Raw genomic sequence first — 25,999 nt, forward strand, 5'->3', positions numbered from 1 at the left:
AGACCTGGTTTAGACCTGGTTTAGACCCGGTTTAGACCCACTTTAGACCCAGTTTAGACCTGGTTTAGACCCAGTTTAGACCCGGTTTAGACCCACTTTAGACCCGGTTTAGACCTGGTTTAGACCTGGTTTAGACCTGGTTTAGACCCGGTTTAGACCTAGTTTAGACCCGGTTTAGACCCGGTTTAGACCCGGTTTAGACCCGGTTTAGACCCACTTTAGACCTGGTTTAGACCTGGTTTAGACCCAGTTTAGACCCGGTTTAGACCCGGTTTAGACCCACTTTAGACCCGGTTTAGACCCAGTTTAGACCCGGTTTAGACCCAGTTTAGACCTGGTTTGGACTTGTTCCGGGTTTAGTTCCACAGATGGAGACTCACCTGAAGTGTCTGAGTCCAGAGTCTGGGACGGTTTAAACTCTGAGGTTCTTTAAGGTCACGACACATTTAGTCCTGGTTTAGTCCTGGTTTAGTCCTGGTTTAGTCCTGGTTTAGTCCAGGTCTAAACCAAGTCTAAACCAGGACTAAACCAGGACTAAAACAGTCCCTGTTTTGAAGGGTCTTGTCATATTGGTCTATCTCAATATTCGTCTCACTGACCGTTACAATCATGAATGGTTTGATGAATTGCCCGGCTCTTTACGTCATGTGTCATAACGTCTGTACTACACTGCTGCTGTGAGGACTTTAAAAACACGGAGGAGCTCGGAACAGTGTTCCTAAAGACATGAGCTTCACAGGAGCTTCACAGGAGCTTCACAGGAGCTTCACAGGAGCTTCACAGGAGCTTCACAGGAGCTTCACAGGAGCTTCACATGAGCTTCACATGAGCTTCACATGAGCTTCACAGGAGCTTCACATGAGCTTCACAGGAGCTTCACAGGAGCTTCACAGGAGCTTCACAGGAGCTTCACATGAGCTTCACATGAGCTTCACATGAGCTTCACAGGAGCTTCACATGAGCTTCACAGGAGCTTCACAGGAGCTTCACATGAGCTTCACAGGAGCTTCACATGAGCTTCACAGGAGCTTCACATGAGCTTCACAGGAGCTTCACATGAGCTTCACAGGAGCTTCACATGAGCTTCACAGGAGCTTCACAGGAGCTTCACAGGAGCTTCACATGAGCTTCACATGAGCTTCACATGAGCTTCACAGGAGCTTCACATGAGCTTCACAGGAGCTTCACATGAGCTTCACAGGAGCTTCACATGAGCTTCACAGGAGCTTCACAGGAGCTTCACAGGAGCTTCACATGAGCTTCACAGGAGCTTCACATGAGCTTCACAGGAGCTTCACAGGAGCTTCACAGGAGCTTCACATGAGCTTCACAGGAGCTTCACAGGAGCTTCACAGGAGCTTCAGAGGAGCTTCACAGGAGCTTCACAGGAGCTTCACATGAGCTTCACAGGAGCTTCACAGGAGCTTCACAGGAGCTTCACATGAGCTTCACAGGAGCTTCACATGAGCTTCACATGAGCTTCACAGGAGCTTCACAGGAGCTTCACAGGAGCTTCACATGAGCTTCACATGAGCTTCACAGGAGCTTCACATGAGCTTCACAGGAGCTTCACAGGAGCTTCACATGAGCTTCACATGAGCTTCACAGGAGCTTCACAGGAGCTTCACATGAGCTTCACAGGAGCTTCACAGGAGCTTCACAGGAGCTTCACAGGAGCTTCACATGAGCTTCACATGAGCTTCACAGGAGCTTCACAGGAGCTTCAGAGGAGCTTCACAGGAGCTTCACAGGAGCTTCACATGAGCTTCACAGGAGCTTCACAGGAGCTTCACAGGAGCTTCACATGAGCTTCACAGGAGCTTCACATGAGCTTCACATGAGCTTCACAGGAGCTTCACAGGAGCTTCACAGGAGCTTCACATGAGCTTCACATGAGCTTCACAGGAGCTTCACATGAGCTTCACAGGAGCTTCACAGGAGCTTCACATGAGCTTCACATGAGCTTCACAGGAGCTTCACAGGAGCTTCACATGAGCTTCACAGGAGCTTCACAGGAGCTTCACAGGAGCTTCACATGAGCTTCACAGGAGCTTCACAGGAGCTTCACAGGAGCTTCACAGGAGCTTCACATGAGCTTCACATGAGCTTCACAGGAGCTTCACATGAGCTTCACATGAGCTTCACAGGAGCTTCACAGGAGCTTCACAGGAGCTTCACAGGAGCTTCACATGAGCTTCACAGGAGCTTCACATGAGCTTCACAGGAGCTTCACATGAGCTTCACAGGAGCTTCACATGAGCTTCACATGAGCTTCACAGGAGCTTCACAGGAGCTTCACAGGAGCTTCACAGGAGCTTCACATGAGCTTCACAGGAGCTTCACAGGAGCTTCACAGGAGCTTCACATGAGCTTGGTGCACATATGCCAGGCTCCAGGTGCATCCGGCCGCAGTGTCGTGAGTTTGAATCCCATTTGCTGCATGTCCTCCCTTCTCTCATCCCTGTCCTGTTGTCTCCCTGTGTGACGTCAGAGGGCTCCAGAAACCATGACTTCATCACAGCCGTGCTTAGTTAGCATATCGCGCTAGCTTTTGTTTATTTCCCCGTGGTAACTGCCAGTAGAGGGAGCCAGAAACTCCAACGTGTTCAAAGCCAATCGGATCCGTCTAGTTTATTTATAATGTGACTTCCTGGTTGGACATGAGCAGATCATGTGACAGCGGTGAGGACACAGCTGTCACCTAGCAACCAAACAGTAAACAAGGCCCAGAATCGACATCAATCATAAAATATGTTGTTGTTGTTGTTGTTGTTTTATGGCAGTTGTTTTAAAGCAACATTCACAGAGTAGTGAATGTCGCTCTCTGATGACATCACAGAGTAGTGAATGTCGCTCTCTGATGACATCACAGAGTAGTGAATGTCGCTCTCTGATGACATCACAGAGGACATTTCCAATTATATTTAAAAAGAATTCTTCACAAACTATAACTTTACTGTGATAAATATTTAGCTCATGTTCTGTCCCACAAACACAGTGATGAGGCACTACTGTAACTGTACTTGAGTACATGTAACTGTACTTGAGTACATGTAACTGTACTATACTGGTTTAGACCTGGTTTAGTCCTGGTTTAGTCCTGGTTTAGACCTGGTTTAGTCCTGGTTTAGACCTGGTTTAGTCCTGGTTTAGTCCTGGTTTAGTCCTGGTTTAGTCCTGGTTTAGACCTGGTTTAGACCTGGTTTAGACCTGGTTTAGTCCTGGTTTAGTCCTGGTTTAGACCTGGTTTAGTCCTGGTTTAGTCCTGGTTTAGACCTGGTTTAGACCTGGTTTAGTCCTGGTTTAGTCCTGGTTTAGTCCTGGTTTAGTCCTGGGCCTGTGTGATGGATGGTCTCTATAGAACCCTCTGTATGGTTTCCATGGAGACTGCAGGTCTGAGCGTGCTCAGACGAGAGCAGCAGACGAGGGGTTGGAGCGCGCTCAGTAGAGGCCTGAGATGAACCCGACGCCGCGTGATCGGGATTTTAATGAGACCGAGTTCAGCTCAGGATAAACCGGGTCTAAACCAGGACTAAACCAGGTCTAAACCAGGACTAAACCAGGTCTAAACCAGGACTAAACCAGGTCTAAACCAGGTCTAAACCAGGACTAAACCAGGACTAAACCAGGTCTAAACCAGGACTAAACCAGGTCTAAACCAGGACTAAACCAGGTCTAAACCAGGTCTAAACCAGGACTAAACCAGGTCTAAACCAGGACTAAACCAGGTCTAAACCAGGACTAAACCAGGACTAAACCAGGACTAAACCAGGTCTAAACCAGGACTAAACCAGGTCTAAACCAGGACTAAACCAGGACTAAACCAGGACTAAACCAGGTCTAAACCAGGTCTAAACCAGGACTAAACCAGGTCTAAACCTGGACTAAACCAGGACTAAACCAGGTCTAAACCAGGACTAAACCAGGACTAAACCAGGTCTAAACCAGGTCTAAACCAGGACTAAACCAGGTCTAAACCAGGACTAAACCAGGACTAAACCAGGTCTAAACCAGGTCTAAACCAGGTCTAAACCAGGACTAAACCAGGACTAAACCAGGACTAAACCAGGACTAAACCAGGTCTAAACCAGGACTAAACCAGGTCTAAACCAGGACTAAACCAGGACTAAACCAGGTCTAAACCAGGTCTAAACCAGGACTAAACCAGGACTAAACCAGGTCTAAACCAGGACTAAACCAGGACTAAACCAGGTCTAAACCAGGTCTAAACCAGGACTATACCAGGTCTGAACCAGGTCTAAATCAGGCCTGAATCAGACTAAACCAGGTCTAAACCAGGACTAAACCAGGACTAAACCAGGCCTGAATCAGACTAAACCAGGACTAAACCAGGACTAAACCAGGTCTAAACCAGGTCTAAACCAGGACTAAACCAGGTCTGAACCAGGTCTAAACCAGGACTAAACCAGGTCTAAACTAGGACTAAACCAGGACTAAGCCAGGACTAAACCAGGTCTAAACCAGGTCTAAACCAGGACTAAACCAGGACTAAACCAGGACTAAGTCAGGACTAAACCAGGTCTAAACCAGGACTAAACCAGGTCTAAACCAGGACTAAACCAGGTCTAAATCAGGCCTGAATCAGGTCTAAACCAGGTCTAAACCAGGTCTAAACCATGACTAAACCAGGACTAAGCCAGGACTAAACCAGATCTAAACCAGGTCTAAACCAGGACTAAACCAGGACTAAACCAGGACTAAACCATGACTAAACCAGGTCTAAACCAGATCTAAACCAGGTCTAAACCAGGACTAAACCAGGACTAAACCAGGACTAAACCATGACTAAACCAGGTCTAAACCAGGACTAAACCAGGACTAAGCCAGGACTAAACCAGGTCTAAACCAGGAATAAACCAGGACTAAACCAGGTCTAAACCAGGTCTAAACCAGGACTAAACCAGGTCTAAACCAGGACTAAACCAGGTCTAAACCAGGACTAAACCAGGACTAAACCAGGACTAAACCAGGACTAAACCAGGTCTGAATCAGACGACGGCCACAATTCAATTCAATTAATTTTTGTAACGCCCCAAATCACAGCAGGGCGACTTGGGTCCTTCTGTCCTTAGCTCCTCCTTCTGTCCTTAGCTCCTCCTTCTGTCCTTAGCTCCTCCTTCTGCAGGAACAACTACTAAACCTCTTTGGTAAAAAGTATAAACCTGGAGGAGTTCCACATGAAGCAGAGATCTGACTCTCACAGACGAGAGAGAGACAGAGGAGCTGGAGCTCCTCCTCAGGAGGAGAACCAGTTCTTCAGGAACCAGTTATGGCTTTGTAGGTCAGGAGGAGGAGTTTAAATGTGATTCTAAACTGGACAGGAGCCAGTGAAGAGACTCCAGCACCGGCGTAATGTGCTCTCTTCTTTTAGTTGCTGTTAGTAATCTTGCTGCTGCATTTTGAACCAGTTGAAAGCTTTTTATGGAGCTTTTAGGACCTGCTGTGAGCAGGAGTTACAGGAGAATCTAGACATGACAAATGCAGGAGACGTTTTTCAGCTTCACTTTTAGGCCGGATTCTTCTGATTTGATCTTTATTACACACAGAGTTGGGAAAGTTCACTTTCTACATGAACTAGTGAACGAGTTCAGTTCATAATTCAACATTTTGAACTAAGTTCACAGCTCCAAAAAATTTCAGTTATTTTTTTCAATATTATGCAAAAAATGTTCTAAATTATTTCCACAGCCCAAATACAGCCACAGCAGCAATTATTGTATTAGTTTATTGTTGAAAATATGTGTCAGATTTCATCTTCATATCCAATTTTGAATCCTCCAGGATTTACATTCACACTGAAGGGACAGACTTCCCCATGTGTTGCTGTCCATTCAGCACCACACTAGCAGCAGTTGCAGTAGTAGTAGTAGTAGTTGTAGTAGTAGTAGTACTAGTAGTAGGTAGTAGTAGTAGTAGTAGTAGTAGTAGTAGCAGCAGCAGCAGCAGCAGCAGCAGCAGCAGCAGCAGCAGCAGCAGCAGTTGCAGTTTTCAGCTCCACAGTATATTCTCAAAAACATGAGGGAAAACTTGCTGGGCAAAGTTTGCACATAAATGTTAGATTGTTCCATCCTCACGACCTCATCATCAAACTCACGTAACTGCTCGTAGACGGGCGACTCCTGCTGTTCTGTTGACTTCACGTTGCGGTCGCGTCAATGCTGCTTTTTGTTTTGATGCACATGTGCAGTGCGACACGCGAAATCTCTGTCTCCGCGATCTATCGCCTCTAAAACTCTGGAGCTCTCACACTGGACAGACACAGGCTCTTTTTGGGCAACTTAACTGTGTTTTTCTCCTTGAAGTCTCTAGAAATCTGACACTTTATTGAACGATAATAAAAAGAACAAATTTTGCCGTTCACAGACACCAGAAAGAACGCGTTCATATTATCGTTCTTCAGCAGCAAAACCGTTCGTTCAGTTCACGTTCACCAAAATTCTGAACACGTTCATGAACCTTCGTTCAATGAACGTGTTCAGGTACAACACTGACTACACAGATGAAAGAGTCTGTTTTACAGGTTTGATTTATATGAGCTTTAAATGAGACTCTGAGGTTTCTTACAGTAGAACTGGAGGCTTCACTGAGACTGATCTGCTCAGATAAAGTGTCTCGTACATGTTTAGGACCAGCACAATGACCTCCAGCACAATGACCTCCAGCACAATGACCTCCAGCACAATGACCTCCAGCACAATGACCTCCAGCACAATGACCTCCAGCACAATGACCTCCAGCACAATGACCTCCAGCACAATGACCTCCAGCACGATGACCTCCAGCACGATGACCTCCAGCACGATGACCTCCAGCACAATGACCTCCAGCACAATGACCTCCAGCACAATGACCTCCAGCACAATGACCTCCAGCACAATGACCTCCAGCACGATGACCTCCAGCACAATGACCTCCAGCACAATGACCTCCAGCACAATGACCTCCAGCACAATGATCTCCAGCACAATGACCTCCAGCACAATGACCTCGGTTTGTTCAGGATTAAGAAGCAGATCATTAAGTGTCCTCCAGGTTTTTATCTCCTTCACACGAGCTCTAAGTCTGTCTCCTTGATCGCTCTGATCATGTGACCTGATCATGTGACCTGATCATGTGACCTAACGGCAGCATGTAAAGAGGAAACAGAACTGGACCCAGTACTGACCCCTGAGGCGCACCATCAGTTACTGTAGAACAAGGGGAGGAACTCTGGTTTACATGAACAAACTGGTACCAGCTGAGGGCGGGGCCCCTGAGGGCGGGGCCTACACCTACATCACATTCTAACCTCTGCAGTAGAATGTTGTGGTTGATGGTGTTAAACGCTGAGGTCAGAACCAGGAGTGAGACTGTGGTGGGCTCTGAACCCTGCTGTGGTGGGGCTCTGGACCCTGCTGTGGTGGGCTCTGAACCCTGCTGTGGTGGGCTCTGAACCCTGCTGTGGTGGGCTCTGAACCCTGCTGTGGTGGGGCTCTGGACCCTGCTGTGGTGGGCTCTGAACCCTGCTGTGGTGGGGCTCTGGACCCTGCTGTGGTGGGGCTCAGAACCCTGCTGTGGTGGGGCTCTGAACCCTGCTGTGGTGGGCTCTGAACCCTGCTGTGGTGGGCTCTGAACCCTGCTGTGGTGGGGCTCTGGACCCTGCTGTGGTGGGCTCTGAACCCTGCTGTGGTGGGCTCTGAACCCTGCTGTGGTGGGCTCTGGACCCTGCTGTGGTGGGGCTCTGGACCCTGCTGTGGTGGGCTCTGAACCCTGCTGTGGTGGGCTCTGAACCCTGCTGTGGTGGGCTCTGAACCCTGCTGTGGTGGGCTCTGAACCCTGCTGTGGTGGGCTCTGAACCCTGACTGGAAAACTTCACATTAGTTATTGTCCTGTAGGGGGCGACAAAGCTGTTTTACTACAACTTTTTCAAGGATTTTAGAGTCAAAGGGAAGATTATAAATAGGTCTGTAGTTTACCAATAGGTCGGGATCGAGGCTTTAATGACGTCGTGTTTGAAGGACGTGGAACACAAGCACTTTCTACAGAAGTATTTATTATATTAAGAATAGAATCTATAATTAGGGAGTAGCTGGGAGTCAGGGCTCTACTGCGCCGTGACAGTGTGTTACCATGGCTACAGCTGTGACAGCGTGTTACCATGGCTACAGTGTGGCAGTGTGTTACCATGGCTACAGTGTGACAGCGTGTTACCATGGCTACAGTGTGACAGTGTGTTACCATGGCTACAGTGTGACAGTGTGTTACCATGACTACAGCTGTGACAGTGTGTTACCATGGCTACAGTGTGGCAGTGTGTTACCATGGCTACAGTGTGACAGCGTGTTACCATGGCTACAGTGTGGCAGTGTGTTACCATGGCTACAGTGTGACAGTGTGTTACCATGACTACAGCTGTGACAGTGTGTTACCATGGCTACAGTGTGGCAGTGTGTTACCATGGCTACAGTGTGACAGCGTGTTACCATGGCTACAGTGTGGCAGTGTGTTACCATGGCTACAGTGTGGCAGTGTGTTACCATGGCTACAGTGTGACAGTGTGTTACCATGGCTACAGCTGTGACAGTGTGTTACCATGGCTACAGTGTGGCAGTGTGTTACCATGGCTACAGTGTGACAGCGTGTTACCATGGCTACAGTGTGACAGTGTGTTACCATGGCTACAGTGTGACAGTGTGTTACCATGACTACAGCTGTGACAGCGTGTTACCATGGCTACAGTGTGGCAGTGTGTTACCATGGCTACAGTGTGACAGTGTGTTACCATGGCTACAGTGTGACAGTGTGTTACCATGACTACAGCTGTGACAGTCTGTTACCATGGTTACAGCTGTGACAGTGTGTTGCCATGACTACAGTGTGGCAGTGTGTTACCATGGCTATAGTGTGACAGTGTGTTACCATGGCTACAGCTGTGACAGTGTGTTACCATGGCTACAGCTGTGACAGTGGGTTACCATGGCTACAGCTGTGACAGTGGGTTACCATGGCTACAGTGTGGCAGTGTGTTACCATGGCTACAGCTGTGGCAGTGTGTTACCATGGCTACAGCTGTGACAGTGTGTTACCATGGCTACAGCTGTGACAGTGGGTTACCATGGCTACAGTGTGACAGTGTGTTACCATCAAGAGCAGACTTCAGAGACTCCATGGTCAAGTGGACAGACCGGTCACTGCTCCTGGACTAAAGCTGTTCTCAGCAGATCACATGACATGATCACATGACGTGATCACATGACGTGATCACATGACACGATCACATGACACGATCACATGACACGATCACATGACACGATCACATGACACGATCACATGACGCGATCACATGACAGGATCACATGACAGGATCACATGACAGGATCACATGACAGGATCACATGACGTGATCACATGACGTGATCACATGACACGATCACATGACACGATCACATGACGTGATCACATGACACGATCACATGACACGATCACATCATGTGATCACCAGACATGATCACATGACATGATCACATGACGCGATCACATGACGTGATCACATGACGTGATCACATGACGCGATCACATGACCTGATCACATGACGCGATCACATGACGTGATCACATGACGCGATCACATGACCTGATCACATGACCTGATCACATGACCTGATCACATGACACGATCACATGACAGGATCACATGACAGGATCACATGACAGGATCACATGACATGATCACATTACATGATCACATGACACGATCACATGACACGATCGCATGACGTGATCACATGACATGAGCACATGACATGATCACATGACATGATCACATTACATGATCACATGACACGATCACATGACACGATCGCATGACGTGATCACATGACATGAGCACATGACGTGATCACATGACGTGAGCACATGACATGATCACATGACCTGATCACATGACCTGATCACATGACATGATCACATGACACAATCACATGACATGATCACATGACACAATCACATGACAGGATCACATGACAGGATCACATGACAGGATCACATGACAGGATCACATGACATGATCACATTACATGATCACATGACATGATCACATGACATGTCACTGAATATTGGCTCTATTATTTCTTTGAATTTTGAGATAGATTTTTCAGATTTTGTCCTTTTCATTATAACTTTATTCTGTGGGACTGGATGATCTTTAAGAATAAACTGAAATGTAATCATGAAATGATCTGACAATATAGAGTTTTGGGGGAGACAATGAGGTCATTAATCTCTGTTCCATACGTTAGGTCAGATCCAGAGTGTGAGTCGCTTTATTTACATTCTGAGTGAAACCTATGCTGTCTAACAAGGCGCTGAAGGCATTACTGAGAGAGTCATCACTCACGTTCACCTGGATATTAAAGTCTCCAGCTATAACTACTTTATCCCAGGCTAACTCTAAGTTTGATCTAAAGTCAGAAAACTCTGTTAAACTCTGAATAGGACCAGGAGGTCGGGAGAGAACAATGAACTGTAGAACAATGAAGTGAGTCATTGTAAATTTACAATAGTACATTTGGTCATCAGGGCCACTTTAGCAGATGACCACACGCCGCAGGAGCTTCTGGACTCACCGAGGAAACGCCCCAAGACCGCATTCCAATGTCAAGTTTTATCTTTGTTTTTCTGCAGATGATCAGCTGAAGGTCTGATGCAGCTCCACCTGAAGACGCTTCACTCCTGACCTCTGCAACAGGCCGACCGACCAGCAACTGACCAGCAACTGACCAGCAACTGACGAGCAACTGACGAGCTCCCCCAAAACAGGTGAGAGAGCGTTCAGTTCTTCTTCTTTTGTGTTTAATCCCAGTGTTACCCCCCCCATGTGTCATGTGACTTCAGGCTCAGATGAAGGAGTTTCACTTTTACTGCAGAAGCTGCTAAACAAACTAACAATCAATATTTTCCATCGATGTAAGAAGATTATTTATTTAAAATCTATTTGTAAACATTTTTATTTAAAAAAAACTAACAAATGAACTTTGAAACACTTTTTAAATGTCGTTTTTTTTTTAAACAGAAAACTTACAAATTAATTAACACAAAGTCAGATGGTCTTATTTACAACTTTCTTCCATATCATCATCATCATCATCAGATGTATGTACATATGTCTTAAGCTTCTGATGGAAAAATAAGTGTTGCTGTGGCGACCATCATGGTGTATTTATGTGTTATTCAAATTGTACCGCTCTATTTGATGACGGTCCCTAAGCACTCGCCTCAGCTCGGTGTTATTGACCTCTGACCTCAGAGTCTGAATCTGACGCTAACTTTACCTGTGGCTCCTCCCACTTTCAGACTCGTGATCTGAGACAGCAGCGTCCTACATGTGTCATGTCCACACAGCGTCCTACATGTGTCATGTCCACACAGTGTCCTATATGTGTCATGTCCACACAGCGTCCTACATGTGTCATGTCCTCACAGTGTCCTACATGTGTCATGTCCACACAGTGTCCTACATGTGTCATGTCCTCACAGCGTCCTACATGTGTCATGTCCACACAGTGTCCTACATGTGTCATGTCCACACAGTGTCCTACATATGTCATGTCCACACAGTGTCCTACATGTGTCATGTCCTCACAGCGTCCTACATGTGTCATGTCCTCACAGCGTCCTACATGTGTCATGTCCACACAGCGTCCTACATGTGTCATGTCCTCACAGCGTCCTACATGTGTCATGTCCACACAGCGTCCTACATGTGTCATGTCCTCACAGTGTCCTACATGTGTCATGTCCACACAGTGTCCTACATGTGTCATGTCCTCACAGCGTCCTACATGTGTCATGTCCACACAGTGTCCTACATGTGTCATGTCCACACAGTGTCCTACATATGTCATGTCCTCACAGCGTCCTACATGTGTCATGTCCACACAGCGTCCTACATGTGTCATGTCCTCACAGCGTCCTACATGTGTCATGTCCTCACAGTGTCCTATATGTGTCATGTCCACACAGCGTCCTACATGTGTCATGTCCTCACAGCGTCCTACATGTGTCATGTCCACACAGTGTCCTACATGTGTCATGTCCACGCAGCGTCCTACATGTGTCATGTCCACACAGCGTCCTACATGTGTCATGTCCTCACAGCGTCCTACATGTGTCATGTCCTCACAGCGTGAGAACTGTTCTGAGGAGCAATAGAACTGAGGAGCCGTAGAACTGTTCTGACGAGCTGTAGAAATGAGGAGCAGTAGAACTGTTCTGAGGAGCAGTAGAAGTGAGGAGCAGTAGAACTGTTCCGAGGAGCCGTAGAACTGAGGAGCAGTAGAAGTGTTCTGAGGAGGCGTAGAACTGTTCTGAGGAGCAGTAGAAGTGAGGAGCAGTAGAACTGTTCCGAGGAGCAGTAGAACTGAGGAGCAGTAGAACTGTTCTGAGGAGCTGTAGAACTGTTCTGAGGAGCCGTAGAACTGTTCTGAGGAGCCGTAGAACTGTTCTGAGGAGCTGTAGAACTGAGGAGCAGCAGAACTGTTCTGAGGAGCCGTTGAACTGTTCTGGGGAGCTGTAGAAGTGAGGAGCAGTAGAAGTGAGGAGCAGTAGAAGTGAGGAGTAGAAGAAGTGAGGAGCAGAAGTGAGGAGCAGCAGAAGTGAGGAGCAGCAGAAGTGAGGAGCAACAGAAGTGAGGAGCAACAGAAGTGAGGAGCAGAAGTGAGGAGCAGCAGCAGTGAGGAGCAGCAGCAGTGAGGAGCAGCAGCAGTGAGGAGCAGAAGTGAGGAGCAGCAGAAGTGAGGAGCAGCAGAAGTGAGGAGCAGCAGAAGTGAGGAGCAGCAGAAGTGAGGAGCAACAGAAGTGAGGAACAGAAGTGAGGAGCAGCAGAAGTGAGGAGCAGCAGAAGTGAGGAGCAGCAGAAGTGAGGAACAGAAGTGAGGAGCAGCAGAAGTGAGGAGCAGCAGAAGTGAGGAGCAGCAGTGAGGAACAGCAGTGAGGAGCAGCAGAAGTGAGGAGCAGTAGAAGTGAGGAGCAGTAGAAGTGAGGAGCAGTAGAAGTGAGGAGCAGCAGCAGTGAGGAGAAGCAGAAGTGAGGAGGAGCAGAAGTGAGGAGCAGCAGTGAGGAGCAGCAGAAGTGAGGAGCAGCAGTGAGGAGCAGCAGTGAGGAGCAGCAGTGAGGAGCAGCAGTGAGGAGCAGCAGTGAGGAGCAGAAGTGAGGAGCAGCAGTGAGCAGCAGCAGTGAGGAGCAGCAGAAGTGAGGAGCAGCAGTGAGGAGCAGCAGTGAGGAGCAGCAGTGAGGAGCAGAAGTGAGGAGCAACAGTGAGGAGCAGCAGTGAGGAGCAGCAGTGAGGAGCAGCAGTGAGGAGCAGCAGTGAGGAGCAGAAGTGAGGAGCAGCAGTGAGCAGCAGCAGTGAGGAGCAGCAGAAGTGAGGAGCAGCAGTGAGGAGCAGCAGTGAGGAGCAGCAGTGAGGAGCAGAAGTGAGGAGCAGCAGTGAGGAGCAGCAGTGAGGAGCAGCAGTGAGGAGCAGCAGTGAGGAGCAGCAGTGAGGAGCAGAAGTGAGGAGCAGCAGTGAGCAGCAGCAGTGAGGAGCAGCAGAAGTGAGGAGCAGCAGTGAGGAGCAACAGTGAGGAGCAGCAGTGAGGAGCAGCACTGAGGAGCAGCAGTGAGGAGCAACAGTGAGGAGCAACAGTGAGGAGCAGCAGTGAGGAGCAGCACTGAGGAGCAGCAGTGAGGAGCAGCAGTGAGGAGCAACAGTGAGGAGCAGCAGTGAGGAGCAGCAGTGAGGAGCAGCAGTGAGGAGCAGCAGTGAGGAGCAGCAGTGAGGAGCAGTAATAAACAGGTGTTTGTTTTCACAGATGGAGCTGAAGTCGTCAGAGAAACGCCACAGAACCAGGTCCAGAGGCGTCAGAGGTGAAGGTCAAACACAAGAACCATGTCCATGTCCATGTCCATGTCCATGTCCCTCAGGAAGACGTCCAAACTAAAATAAGCCAAACGTGTTTTAGTTTTGCTTATTTTGAGTAGAAATGTTTCTCAAAGGCTGAGAATTAAAAACATTTTAGCTTCACTAAAAGTATAATTTGTGGTAAAATCTGTAATATTTGTGCAGATGAAAGTTAAAACTATTGTGGCTCAGAGACTTTCACTGACACATTCTGAGGACAGCGCCCCCTGGAGGACGCTCTCATGTGTCTGAGGACAGCGTCTCCTGGAGGACGCTCTCATGTGTCTGAGGACAGCGTCTCCTGGAGGACGCTCTCATGTGTCTGAGGACAGCGTCTCCTGGAGGACGCTCTCATGTGTCTGAGGACAGTGTCCCCTGGAGGATGCTCTCATGTGTCTCATGTGTCTGAAGACAGCGTCCCCGGGAGGACGCTCTCATGTGTCTGAAGACAGCGCCCCCTGGAGGACGCGCTCATGTGTCTGAGGACAGCGTCCCCTGGAGGACGCTCACGTGTGTCTGAGGATAGCGCCCCCTGGAGGACGCTCTCATGTGTCTGAAGACAGTGTCCCCTGGAGGATGCTCTCATGTCTCTGAGGACAGCACCCCCTGGAGGACGCTCACGTGTGTCTGAGGACAGCGCCCCCTGGAGGACGCTCTCATGTCTCTGAGGACAGCGCCCCCTGGAGGACGCTCTCATGTCTCTGAGGACAGCACCCCCTGGAGGACGCGCACGTGTGTCTGAGGACAGCGCCCCCTGGAGGACGCTCTCATGTCTCTGAGGACAGCGCCCCCTGGAGGACGCTCACATGTGTCTGAGGACAGCGCCCCCTGAAGGACGCTCACACTCACTGTTTCAAAGGGTCTTTAGCATGTCCTTTCATGACTTGGTTCCGTGTAAGTGTCCGTGTAACACACGTGTTGTAAGTGTCCGTGTAACACACGTGTTGTAAGTGTCTGTGTAACACACGTGTTGTAAGTGTCCGTGTAACACACGTGTTGTAAGTGTCCGTGTAACACACGTGTTGTAAGTGTCTGTGTAACACACGTGTTGTAAGTGTCTGTGTAACACACGTGTTGTAAGTGTCCGTGTAACACACGTGTTGTAAGTGTCCGTGTAACACACGTGTTGTAAGTGTCCGTGTAACACACGTGTTGTAAGTGTCCGTGTAACACACGTGTTGTAAGTGTCCGTGTAACACACGTGTTGTAAGTGTCCGTGTAACACACGTGTTGTAAGTGTCCGTGTAACACACGTGTTGTAAGTGTCCGTGTAACACACGTGTTGTAAGTGTCCGTGTAACACACGTGTTGTAAGTGTCCGTGTAACACACGTGTTGTAAGTGTCCGTGTAACACACGTGTTGTAAGTGTCCGTGTAACACACGTGTTGTAAGTGTCCGTGTAACACACGTGTTGTAAGTGTCCGTGTAACACACGTGTTGTAAGTGTCCGTGTAACACACGTGTTGTAAGTGTCTGTGTAACACACGTGTTGTAAGTGTCATTGTTCTGTGCAGCTGCAGTGGAGGTGCTCACGCAGGAACTCTTCAGGTGAAAACTCGACTCTTTAAACATGTTTTCGTCCTTTTTCCTTGTGTAAATCTGATGTTGCGTCTGCAGTTGTCCCACTCCAGGCTGTGACGGCAGTGGACATGTGAGCGGCAAGTACGCCCGGCACCGCAGGTACCACCCACCGGCTTTAGACCGGCTTCAGACCGGCTTCAGACCGGCTTTAGACCGGCTTCAGACCGGCTTCAGACCGGCTTCAGACCGGCTTTAGACCGGCTTTAGACCGGCTTCAGACCGGCTTCAGACCGGCTTCAGACCGGCTTCAGACCGGCTTCAGACCGGCTTCAGACCGGCTTTAGACCCGGCTTTAGACCGGCTTCAGACCGGCTTTAGACCCGGCTTTAGACCGGCTTCAGACCGGCTTTAGACCCGGCTTCAGACCGGCTTCAGACCGGCTTCAGACCGGCTTTAGACCCGGCTTCAGACCGGCTTTAGACCCGGCTTTAGACCGGCTTCAGACCGGCTTTAGACCTGGCTTTAGACCGGCTTCAGACCGGCTTTAGACCGGCTTTAGACCCGGCTTCAGACCGGCTTTAGACCCGGCTTCAGACCGGCTTCAGACCGGCCTCAGACCGGCTTTAGACCCGGCTTTAGACCCGGCTTTAGACCGGCTTCAGACCGTCTTTGGACCGGATTCAGACCGGCTTCAGACCGGCTTCAGACCGGCTTTAGACCGGCTTCAGACCGGCTTCAGACCGGCTTCAGACCGGCTTTAGACCGGCTTTAGACCGGCTTCAGACCGGCTTCAGACCGGCTTCAGACCGGCTTCAGACCGGCTTCAGACCGGCTTTAGACCCGGCTTTAGACCGGCTTCAGACCGGCTTCAGACCGGCTTTAGACCCGGCTTTAGACCGGCTTCAGACCGGCTTTAGACCCGGCTTCAGACCGGCTTCAGACCGGCTTTAGACCCGGCTTCAGACCGGCTTTAGACCCGGCTTTAGACCGGCTTCAGACCGGCTTTAGACCTGGCTTTAGACCGGCTTCAGACCGGCTTTAGACCGGCTTTAGACCCGGCTTCAGACCGGCTTTAGACCCGGCTTCAGACCGGCTTCAGACCGGCCTCAGACCGGCTTTAGACCCGGCTTTAGACCCGGCTTTAGACCGGCTTCGGACCGTCTTTGGACCGGCTTCAGACCGGCTTCAGACCGGCTTCAGACCGGCTTTAGACCGGCTTCAGACCGGCTTCAGACCGGCTTCAGACCGGCTTCAGACCGGCTTCAGACCGGCTTCAGACCGGCTTTAGACCGGCTTCAGACCGGCTTCAGACCGGCTTCAGACCGGCTTCAGACCGGCTTCAGACCGGCTTTAGACCCGGCTTCAGACCGGCCTCAGACCGGCTTTAGACCCGGCTTTAGACCGGCTTCAGACCGGCTTTAGACCCGGCTTCAGACCGGCTTCAGACCGGCTTTAGACCCGGCTTCAGACCGGCTTTAGACCCGGCTTTAGACCGGCTTCAGACCGGCTTTAGACCCGGCTTCAGACCGGCTTTAGACCGGCTTTAGACCCGGCTTCAGACCGGCTTCAGACCGGCCTCAGACCGGCTTTAGACCCGGCTTTAGACCCGGCTTTAGACCGGCCTCAGACCGGCTTTAGACCCGGCTTTAGACCCGGCTTTAGACCGGCTTCAGACCGGCTTCAGACCGGCTTCAGACCGGCTTCAGACCGGCTTTAGACCCGGCTTTAGACCGGCTTCAGACCGGCTTTAGACCCGGCTTTAGACCGGCTTCAGACCAGCTTTAGACCCGGCTTTAGACCCAGTTTAGACCTGCGTTAGTCCTGTTTTAGTCCTGTTTTAGTCCTTGTCTTTGTCTGGGAGCTGTGGAGGTTGCCGTGGTGGTGGATGGAGGCTGTCACCATAGCGACAGCGCAGCAGCCTGTCTCCCGTGGTAACGATGATGTCTCCACGGCGACAGAGCTGTTTTAATTAAGCCGAGTTTTATTTTTAGTTCAGAGACATATCCCACTCATTCACAAAAATTATGTATGTATGGGTTTAGTCCTGGTTTAGTCCTGGTTTAGTCCTGGTTTGGACCTGGTTTAGTCCTGGTTTAAACCTGGTTTAGTCCTGACTTAGTCCTGGTTTAGTCCTGGTTTAAACCTGGTTTAGTCCTGGTTTGGACCTGGTTTAGTCCTGGTTTAGACCTGGTTTAGTCCTGGTTTGGACCTGGTTTAGTCCTGGTTTAGTCCTGGTTTGGACCTGGTTTAGTCCTGGTTTAAACCTGGTTTAGTCCTGACTTAGTCCTGGTTTAGTCCTGGTTTAAACCTGGTTTAGTCCTGGTTTAGTCCTGGTTTAGTCCTGGTTTAGTCCTGGTTTGGACCTGGTTTAGTCCTGGTTTAGTCCTGGTTTAGTCCTGGTTTAGACCTGGTTTAGTCCTGGTTTAGACCTGGTTTAGACCTGGTTTAGTCCTGGTTTAGTCCTGGTTTAGTCCTGGTTTAGTCCTGGTTTAGACCTGGTTTGGACCTGGTTCGGACCTGGTTTAGTCCTGGTTTAGTCCTGGTTTAGTCCTGGTTTGGACCTGGTTTAGTCCTGGTTTAGACCTGGTTTAGTCCTGGTTTGGACCTGGTTTAGTCCTGGTTTAGTCCTTGTTTAGTCCTGGTTTAGACCTGGTTTAGTCCTGGTTTAAACCTGGTTTAGTCCTGACTTAGTCCTGGTTTAGTCCTGGTTTAGTCCTGGTTTAGTCCTGGTTTAGACCTGGTTTAGACCTGGTTTAGTCCTGGTTTAGTCCTGGTTTAGTCCTGGTTTAGACCTGGTTTAGTCCTGGTTTAGTCCTGGTTTAGACCTGGTTTAGTCCTGGTTTAGTCCTGGTTTAGTCCTGGTTTAGTCTTGGTTTAGACCTGGTTCAGACCTGGTTTAGTCCTGGTTTAGACCTGGTTTAGTCCTGGTTTAGTCCTGGTTTAGACCTGGTTCGGACCTGGTTTAGTCCCGGTTTAGTCCTGGTTTAGACCTGGTTTAGTCCTGGTTTGGACCTGGTTTAGTCCTGGTTTAGTCCTGGTTTAGTCCTGGTTTAGACCTGGTTTAGTCCTGGTTTAAACCTGGTTTAGTCCTGACTTAGTCCTGGTTTAGTCCTGGTTTAGTCCTGGTTTAGTCCTGGTTTGGACCTGGTTTAGTCCTGGTTTAGTCCTGGTTTAGTCCTGGTTTAGACCTGGTTTAGTCCTGGTTTAGACCTGGTTTAGACCTGGTTTAGTCCTGGTTTAGTCCTGGTTTAGACCTGGTTTAGTCCTGGTTTAGTCCTGGTTTAGTCCTGGTTTGGTCTTGGTTTAGACCTGGTTCAGACCTGGTTTAGTCCTGGTTTAGTCCTGGTTTAGTCCTGGTTTAGACGTGGTTTAGTCCTGGTTTAGTCCTGGTTTAGTCCTGGGTTAGACCTGGTTTGGACCTGGTTCGGACCTGGTTTAGTCCTGGTTTAGTCCTGGTTTAGACCTGGTTTAGTCCTGGTTTAGGCCTGGTTTAGACCTGGTTTAGTCCTGGTTTAGTCCTGGTTTAGTCCTGGTTTAGACCTGGTTTAGTCCTGGTTTAGTCCTGGTTTAGGCCTGGTTTAGACCTGGTTTAGTCCTGGTTTAGTCCTGGTTTAGTCCTGGTTTAGTCCTGGTTTAGACCTGGTTTAGTCCTGGTTTAGTCCTGGTTTAAACCTGGTTTAGTCCTGGTTTAAACCTGGTTTAGACCTGGTTTAGACCTGGTTTAGTCCTGGTTTAGTCCTGGTTTAGTCCTGGTTTAGACCTGGTTTGGACCTGGTTCGGACCTGGTTTAGTCCTGGTTTAGTCCTGGTTTAGACCTGGTTTAGTCCTGGTTTAGTCCTGGTTTAGTCCTGGTTTAGACCTGGTTTAGTCCTGGTTTAGGCCTGGTTTAGACCTGGTTTAGTCCTGGTTTAGTCCTGGTTTAGTCCTGGTTTAGACCTGGTTTAGTCCTGGTTTGGTCATTTGGTCTGTTTCACTGCAGAGCTCGTGTCCTCAGATGCTCCGTGTTCAGTGTAGACACCACAGTGCATCATGGGAACTGAATGTGAATGAGACTGAGACTTTAGATTATATTTCACACCAGGACTAAACCAGGTCTAAACCAGGACTAAACCAGGTTTAAACCAGGACTAAACCAGGACTAAACCAGGTCTAAACCAGGACTAAACCAGGTTTAAACCAGGACTAAACCAGGACTAAACCAGGTCTAAACCAGGACTAAACCAGGTTTAAACCAGGACTAAACCAGGTTTAAACCAGGACTAAACCAGGACTAAACCAGGACTAAACCAGGTTTAAACCAGGACTAAACCAGGACTAAACCAGGACTAAACCAGGTCTAAACCAGGACTAAACCAGGTTTAAACCAGGACTAAACCAGGTTTAAACCAGGACTAAACCAGGACTAAACCAGGACTAAACCAGGACTAAACCAGGTCTAAACCAAGACTAAACCAGGACTAAACCAGGTCTAAGCCAGGTCTGAACCAGGTCTGAACCAGGTCTGAACCAGGACTAAACCAGGACTAAACCAGGACTAAACCAGGACTAAACCAGGTCTAAACCAGGACTAAACCAGGACTAAACCAGGACTAAACCAGGACTAAACCAGGGCTAAACCAAGACTAAACCAAGACTAAACCAAGACTAAACCAGGGCTAAACCAGGGCTAAACCAGGGCTAAACCAAGACTAAACCAAGACTAAACCAGGGCTAAACCAAGACTAAACCAGGGCTAAACCAGGACTAAACCAGGTCTAAACCAGGTCTAAACCAGGACTGAACCAGGTCTGAACCAGGTCTAAACCAGGACTAAACCAGGTCTAAACCAGGACTAAACCAAGACTAAACCAGGACTAAACCAGGACTAAACCAGGACTAAACCAGGTCTAAACCCGGTGTTTGTGTTGCAGTGTTTACGGATGTCCTTTAGCTAAAAAGAGGAAAGCTCTGGAGAAACTGCCGCTAGAACCCGCCCTCAAGAGAAGCCATTACATCACTTCCTGTCCCGACGAAGAGGAGGAAGAAGAACAAGATGGCGGCTTTGAAAACGAGCGGTTAGAGGACGATCGGAGAGAGGAGCAGAGGGACGAGTTCTCCGACCCGGAAGAAGAACCGGAATTAGACGGAGACGAACAGGAAGTGAAGACTGAGGAAGAGCGATATGAAGAAGAAGACGAAGAGGAGGAACCGAGCACACAGACAGGTGAGGCGGGTGAGACAGGTGAGACGGGTGAGACAGATGCGTGGCTAAAGCTAGCGTGCACAGGAACAGTTTTGCCTAATTTCTTTGACTTCTCTGCATGTGAGGGGCGTGGCTAAAGCCAGTGTGTGTGAGGGGCGTGGCTAAAGCTAGTGTGTGTGAGGGGCGTGGCAAAAGCTAGTATACTTGAGGGGCGTGGCTAAAGCTAGTGTGTGTGAGGGGCGTGGCTAAAGCTAGCGCGTGTGAGGGGCGTAGCTAAAGCTAGTGTTTGAGGGGCGTGGCCAAAGCTAATGTGTGTGAGGGGCGTGGCTAAAGCTAGTGTGTGTGAAGGGCGTGGCTAAAGCTAGAGTGTGTGAGGGGCGTGGCTAAAGCTATTGTGTGTGAGGGGCTTGGCTAAAGCTAGTGTGTGTGAGGGGCGTAGCTAAAGCTAGCGTGTGTGAGGGGCGTGGCGTTTGAACCTCTCTTCAGCTGTTGCTAACGCGCTACGCTAGCTTTGTGTTGTAGCGTGCTTTGCTAGCTTTGTGTTGCTAACCTGCTAGCTTTGTGTTGCTAACCTGCTTTGCTAGCTTTTTTGTTGCTAACGTGCTTTGCTAGCTTTGTGTTGCTAGCGTGCGTTGCTAGCTTTGTGTTGCTAACGTTCTCACACTTATTGTGCTTTATTTCCTATATTTTGTAAATATAGTTAGTACATTTTTTCTATTTTACTGTACGATAGGGACACGCTCTGGAATCGTTTTTAATTCAACTGTTTTTGACTTTTTTCGGCTGGATTTGAGCGTTTTTCGTCGTGTTGTTGTGATGTGATCTAGCTCCGAGCGAGCCCACCAGCCCCCCCCCCCCGCGCCCTCCGGCCGCGCTAAAGTACGGCGTGTCGTCGGTACACGTTTATATACACGTTTATATGAAAGAGGAACTTCATGAACAATCGGGACGACTGGAATCGCTTTAAATTAACTTGTTTTGACTTTATTCGGCTGGATTGAGTGTTTTCGTCGTGTCGTGGCGATGTGTCTTGACTCTGAGTCCCCCGGCTCCGGCCCCGCCCCCCGGCTCCGGCCCCGCCCCCCGGCCGGCGCCGTACCGCGTTTACACAAAGGAGGAACTCATGAAACTGCGGAGAACAGTCGTCTTACCCGGAGATCGTCACGTTATCCCGGCGGACATCCTAAGGAAAACGCAACGAAGCAGACGGGCTGGACGTAAACTCCGAGAGAAGAGAGGAGGAAACAGGAAGTCGGTTCCCGCCGTAGTCATGGGTAACGTGAGGTCCCTTCAAAATAAAATGACGGAAATAGCGAGCCTCATGCGGTCCCAGAGGATTTTACAGGGACAGCAGCGTCTTGATTTTCACAGAGACCTGGTTAACAGCAGAAATGCCGGACTCTATTGTAGGTTTGGACAATTTTCATCTGCTGCGGGCGGACAGAACGAGAGAATGCGGGAAGAAAAGAGGAGGCGGTCTGGCGGTGTATGTGAACACGAGCTGGTCCAAACCCGAACACTGCACAGTGAGGGAGCAGCTATGTAACAGGGATATTGAACTATTGGCTATTGGCATGAGGCCATATTATCTGCCCCGGGAGTTCTCACATGTGATTTTGATCGCAGTCTATGTGGCCCCGTCTGCCAATGCTGAATATGCTTGTGAAGCACTGCTCTCCTGCACTTGTAGGCTGCAAACACAGCACCCACAGGCTCTCTTCCTCGTCTCTGGTGACTTTAACCACGCTTCTCCCTCTTCTGTTCTACCAACATACACCCAGTATGTTACCTGCCCCACCAGAAACAATAGAACATTGGACTTGTTTTTTGCCAACACCAAGGAGGCTTATTCTTCTTCCCCCCTCCCTCCCCTGGGCAGCTCGGACCACAACCTTGTACATCTGAGGCCTATGTATAAACCCATCGTGCGCAGGCAGCCTGTGGTGTCCCGTGAGGTGAGGATGTGCTCTGCTGAGAGCGAGGAGGCTCTGAGGGACTGCTTCAGCACCACTGTCTGGACTGAGCTTTATGACCCACATGGGGAGGACATCAACACCATCACAGAGTGCATCACAGACTACATCAACTTCTGTTTTGAAAACATTGTTCCCTCCCGGATGGTGCGGTGTTTTCCAAACAACAAGCCATGGATTAACCGTGAACTGAAGGCCCTGCTGAAGGAGAAGAAGAGAGCCTTCAGGTCAGGGAACAAGGAGGAGCTGAGAACTGTGCAGAAGGAGCTGAGGAGGAAGATCAGGCAGGCTGAGGCCGGCTACAAGAGGAGGATGGAGGAGCAGCTCCAGCAAAAGAACATTCAGGGAGTGTGGAGGAGCCTGAAAACCATCTCGGGCTTCAAAATCCCCCCTGCCCAGACAGAGGGGGATCTACAGTGGGTGAATGATTTAAATGCTCACTTCTTGAGGTTTGATCGGTCACCCGCCCCTCCCCCTGCACAGCTGCATGCTCCCTCTTCCACAGCTGGACGATGTCCTGCATCTGTTCCTCTTCGCTTATCTGCCCCGGACCATCAGCTCTCCACTTCACCTGGACTCACCCATCCCCCCAGCACACGGTCCCCCTGCCAACCACTGACTGTCATAGGAGCACAGGTGAGGAGTGAGCTGAAGAGGATTAAAGTGAGGAAGGCAGCAGGACCTGACGGCATCAGCCCCAGGCTCCTTAAGTCCTGTGCAGATGAACTGTGTGGAGTTGTGGACCATGTCTTCAACATGAGCCTGAAGCTGAGGGTGGTACCACAGGTCTGGAAGACCTCCTGTCTGGTACCTGTGCCTAAGACACCGCGCGCCAAAGACTTCAACAGCTTCAGGCCAGTGGATCTCTCCTCCCACCTGATGAAGACACTGGAGCGGCTGGTCCTGGACCACCTCCGCTCCACCCTGAGCTCAGCCATGGACCCGCTGCAGTTTGCATATCGGCCTGGCATCGGAGTGGAGAACGCCGTCATCTCCCTGCTGCACCGCTCTCTCTCTCACCTGGAAAAGCCTGGCAGCTCTGTGAGGTTCTTGTTCTTCGATCTTTCCAGCACCTTCAACACCATCAGCTCCTGAGGGACAAGCTGGAGACGGCTGGTGTGGAGTATGACCTGCAGAGTGGATCCTGGACTACCTCACAGACCGACCCCAGTTTGTGAGAGCCAGGAACTGTGTGTCTGACACTCGCACCTGCAGTGTGGGGGCCCCAGGGCACTGTCCTCGCGCCCTTTCTCTTCACCCTTTACACTGCAGACTTCAGACATGACACGGACAGCTGTGTCCTGCAGAAGTTCTCTGATGACTCTGCCATCATCGGACTCATCACAGACGATGATGTGGAGGACAGAGGACTGGAGCAGGACTTTGTGGACTGGTGTCAGCGGAACCACCTCCTCATCAATGCGGGGAAGACCAAGGAGATGGTGGTGGATTTCCGCAGACGCCACTCCACTGCCCCCTCACCAGTGAACATCCAGGGAAGGGACATTGAGAGAGTGGACTCATACAAGGACCTGGTGTTCATCTGAACCACAAACTGGACTGGACTCATAACACAGACTGTACAGGACGAGCCAGAGTCGGCTCTACCTCCTGAGGAGACTCAGGTCTTTTGGAGTGACAGGGCCACTCCTGAAGACCTTCTACGACTCTGTGGTGGCATCAGCTCCTGTACGGTGTGGTCTGCTGGAGCAGCAGCATCACAGAGAGGGAGAGGAAGAGGCTGGACAAAGTCATCCAGAAGTCCAGCTCCGTCCTGGGCTGCGCTCTGGACTCGGTGCAGGAGGTGGGGGACAGAAGGGTCCTGGCTAGATTCACATCTATGCTTGACCATGAGTGTCGCCCCCTGCAGGACACTCTGTCCCCTGCAGGACACTCTGTCCCCTGCAGGACACTCTGTCCACTCTGGAGAGCAGCTTCAGTGAGAGACTGATCCACCCTCGATGTGTGAAGGAAAGGTTCTGTAGGTCTTTCCTTCCTGCTGCTGTCAGACTTTATAACAAAAACTGTTAGTCCTGAACACTCACAATACTGACCTAACCTAATACTGATGTGCAATTCCGTCATATGTGCAATTACTTAGTAGAAAAAGCTTCAGTTGTAGTCATCTGGAAAATATAGACGTTTCGACTCTCATCCAAGAGTCATTGTCAATAAAAGAATTTAGATCGAGAACTCGGATATTAATACTGTTCTGTGGTAAGACCCGCCCATTGGGAGGAGCCTTCCTGAAGTAGAAAGAGTTGTTTGTTTCAACAGAAACTCCCCCCTTGTATCTACCGAGCCTATTCAGAATTTTAATGGCCTATTAGAATCCTCTTTGTCTTTGTGAGACCCTGGCTCAACCACCCTGAGTACCTGATTAGCATCTAAATGTCCTGGTCCTGGTCCTCTACCTTTCCAGGGGTTCAGTATCCCATTATAAATAACAGGAAGATTAAACCTTAGCCCTCCATTTCTGTTTAAAGAAGGTCTTTCTTTTTTAACAAAAATAGCTTCCTTGACTCCTCTTTCAAACCATCTTTTCTCCTGCTTAAAACCTTCACCTCACCGTCTTCAAACGAGTGATTAGAGGCTTCAAGATGGAGATGCACGGCACTCTGAGGTCCTGAACTTGTATTTCTTCTGTGCTGATAAAGCCTCTTGTGTAGAGGCTGTTTTGTCTCACCTATGTACCGTTCTTTACAACTTTTGTTTTAAAGTGTTTCCTGGTTTAAAATAAACAGGGACTTCGTGTTGTCTAAAAGACAAAAACTGGTTCACCCTAAGGACAAGTTGCCGACTCAAAAACAGAGCAATGTAGTTTATTCGATCCAATGCAGTGAAGAAAGCTGTAAAGAACGGTACATAGGTGAGACAAAACAGCCTCTACACAAGAGGCTTTATCAGCACAGAAGAAATACAAGTTCAGGACCTCAGAGGGCCGTGCATCTCCACCTTGAAGCCTCTAATCACTCGTTTGAAGACGGTGAGGTGAAGGTTTTAAGCAGGGAGAAAAGATGGTTTGAAAGAGGAGTCAAGGAAGCTATTTTTGTTAAAAAAGAAAGACCTTCTTTAAACAGAAATGGAGGGCTTAGGTTTAATCTTCCTGTTATTTATAATGGGATTCTGAACCCCTGGAAAGGTAGAGGACCAGGACCAGGACATTTAGATGCTAATCCGGTACTCAGGGTGGTTGAGCCAGGGTCTCACAAAGACAAAGAGGATTCTAATAGGCCATTAAGATTCTGAATAGGCTCGGTAGATACAAGGGGGGAGTTTCTGTTGAAACAAACAACTCTTTCTACTTCAGGAAGGCTCCTCCCAATGGGCGGGTCTTACCACAGAACAGTATTAATATCGGAGTTCTCGATCTAAATTCTTTT

The 25,999-nt window shown here is 49.4% G+C and overlaps 1 protein-coding gene across 1 annotated transcript in view; it reads left to right on the forward strand.

The window, feature by feature from the left end:
• The first annotated feature begins 10,742 nt into the window (after positions 1–10,742).
• The window catches only part of LOC140359811 (myelin transcription factor 1-like protein), a 55,096-nt gene continuing 39,839 nt past the window's right edge, over positions 10,743–25,999 (forward strand). The window contains exons 1-5 of the mRNA XM_072446935.1: positions 10,743–10,818; positions 13,851–13,905; positions 15,455–15,488; positions 15,558–15,620; positions 20,372–20,664. Coding sequence (XP_072303036.1) covers positions 13,851–13,905; positions 15,455–15,488; positions 15,558–15,620; positions 20,372–20,664 — 445 coding nt within the window. The 5' untranslated portion in view covers positions 10,743–10,818. The remainder of the gene's footprint in view (positions 10,819–13,850; positions 13,906–15,454; positions 15,489–15,557; positions 15,621–20,371; positions 20,665–25,999) is intronic.

The sequence above is a fragment of the Eucyclogobius newberryi genome, unplaced genomic scaffold, assembly GCF_026437365.1.
Source record: "Eucyclogobius newberryi isolate DKJ021-1_F unplaced genomic scaffold, fEucNew1.0.hap1 SCAF_1, whole genome shotgun sequence".
NCBI lineage: Eukaryota > Metazoa > Chordata > Actinopteri > Gobiiformes > Gobiidae > Eucyclogobius > Eucyclogobius newberryi.